Source organism: Belonocnema kinseyi, chromosome 5, assembly GCF_010883055.1.
Source record: "Belonocnema kinseyi isolate 2016_QV_RU_SX_M_011 chromosome 5, B_treatae_v1, whole genome shotgun sequence".
NCBI lineage: Eukaryota > Metazoa > Arthropoda > Insecta > Hymenoptera > Cynipidae > Belonocnema > Belonocnema kinseyi.
Genome location: NC_046661.1, coordinates 30,750,851 through 30,752,850, shown reverse-complemented (window position 1 = coordinate 30,752,850; position 2,000 = coordinate 30,750,851). Strand labels below are relative to the sequence as shown.

Sequence of the window (2,000 nt, the reverse complement as noted above, 5' to 3'; positions counted from 1 at the left end):
TTCTAATGCATTGTGACTCTCTATTTCTCTCTGATAAAATATGGCAAAAAAGTTTTTTTTTTCAATAAATGAAACTTAATTTTTAATATTTTGTAAAAACTCAACGGGATTTGAAAGGTCTTGCGTTGCACTTCAAAATCGCGTTGAGTTTTTTTATATCTATTTATTTTGGAAAAAGATATAAAACTTTGAATTTTCACTGATTTTAGCTCTAGGGTGGGCAATACTCGTGACCGGTAGTGTACATACGCAGATACATTTATTTATTGTACTCAAGCAAACTGGTCCAAAATTTCGAATCTATGTTCTTGTTTAAATTTAAATTTAATTGCAATTTTAAGAATTTTGTCTTTATTCTTAAATCTCCACTTGAACTTAATTACATTTCTTGTTCTCTTGGCAAAGCAGCAAAGGCCGGCTAAGCCCGCTGCAGCCATCACAAGCTCTTCTTCTCCCAGACCTGGGCAAAACCCTTCGCCAGAACAGGTAAACACGAGTTCAGAATGACTGTGAAAGATAAAAAGGAGAAAAGTAAAAATATTTTTAAAGGCGCAGTCTGTGTGCTAAGCTGTCTTTGCTTGATTCTTACATTCTTGATATTTCACCCCTCACCTCACTTTTTTGTTTTATTTGTCGATGTAATGCATAATTTCTTATTTACGTATGGCTTCCGTAGACGTAATTTATTTTCAAATACAATTTTGTGATAGGTTTTCAAATTTTTAATTGGATTTTAATTATGAACAATGTCGATGTACATTAAGGTGGCTCAAAAACGTTTTTTTTCTCTAGAGGGCAACGATTCCCCCAATTTCATTCCAAATCCGAAAAAAGAAATTCCGTAATTTTTTTTATTTTTTTATTCTTTGATTTTAACAGGTGCCGGTTGTGAGTTGAAGCTTCCCATTTAAAGTGCATGGGGAAAAATCACTTTTTTGAGTTTTTGGAATCATTTTTTAGAATTTGAAAAAAGTGGTGGAAAAGCACGGGGGCCTCTTAAGAATTATCCAACGAAGAATTTTATGTATCAGACATATGGATTTGACGCTTCTGACACGCCCTCACGTGTACCTGAAAACTACCCTTAAAACAAAAACTGTCAATTCTTCATGAAATCGAGCTTTTGAGCACTGTATTCTAGTGTTTTTTACTTAAAATTGTTACTATTGGTCTAGTGGCAGATTTATTTATTAATTAATTATTAATTTGTAATTGTTTAAACAAATGTAATTTGTTTGAATAGTTTTTTTTTGAAAATTCGTTTTTTCCCTAAGAATTATCACTACTGGTCCAGTGGAAAATTTTTTAATATTAGCTCATTCATTTTCAATTATTTAAACAAATGAAATTTGTTTAAATAATTTCGTTTCGAATTTTCTTTAAACAAGAATTATTACTGTGGGTCTAGTGGAATATTGATCAGTAATAATTAATTACTGATTAATAATTAATTTAATAATAATTAATTTATCATTTATATTTAAGTACTAATTTTTATTGAAAAAGTTTTTTAAAAATAAAGTTAAACAAACAATGTTGATCAATATTCCACTGAATAAACGAATTTTAGAAAAAAGAAATTATTTAAACAAATGGAATTTGTTTAAATAATTAAAAATTAATTAATAAATGATAATAAATATTTCCACTAGATCAATATTATTAATTTTAAGTAAAAATATAGGAGAATACAGTGTTCAAAAGGTCGATTTCATGAAGAATTGACAGTTTTTGTTTTAAGGGTAGTTTTCAGGTACACGTGAGGGTGTGTTAAAGGTGTCAAACCCATATGTCTGATACATAAAATTCTTCGTTGGATAATTCTCAACAGGTCCCCGTGCTTTCCTGCCACTTTTTTCAAATTCTAAAAAATGATTCCAAAAACTCAAAAAAGTGAGTTTTCCCCACGCATTTTACATGGGAAACTTCAAGTCAAAACCGGCACCTGTTAAAATAAAAAAAATAAAATTATGGAATTTCTTTTTTCGGATTTGGAATCA

General features: G+C 29.4%; 1 protein-coding gene across 7 annotated transcripts in view; it reads left to right on the top strand.

Annotated features, from left to right (window-relative positions):
- The window catches only part of LOC117173390 (AT-rich interactive domain-containing protein 2), a 343,637-nt gene that overhangs the window by 312,629 nt on the left and 29,008 nt on the right, over positions 1-2,000 (top strand). For 5 of the 7 annotated variants that reach the window (XM_033361920.1, XM_033361921.1, XM_033361923.1 and 2 more), the window contains exon 17: positions 406-486. The exons of 1 other annotated variant lie outside the window; for it this stretch is intronic. In XM_033361920.1, the coding sequence (XP_033217811.1) occupies positions 406-486 (81 nt within the window). The remainder of the gene's footprint in view (positions 1-405; positions 487-2,000) is intronic. One more of the 7 variants, XM_033361919.1, reaches the window with a different exon arrangement.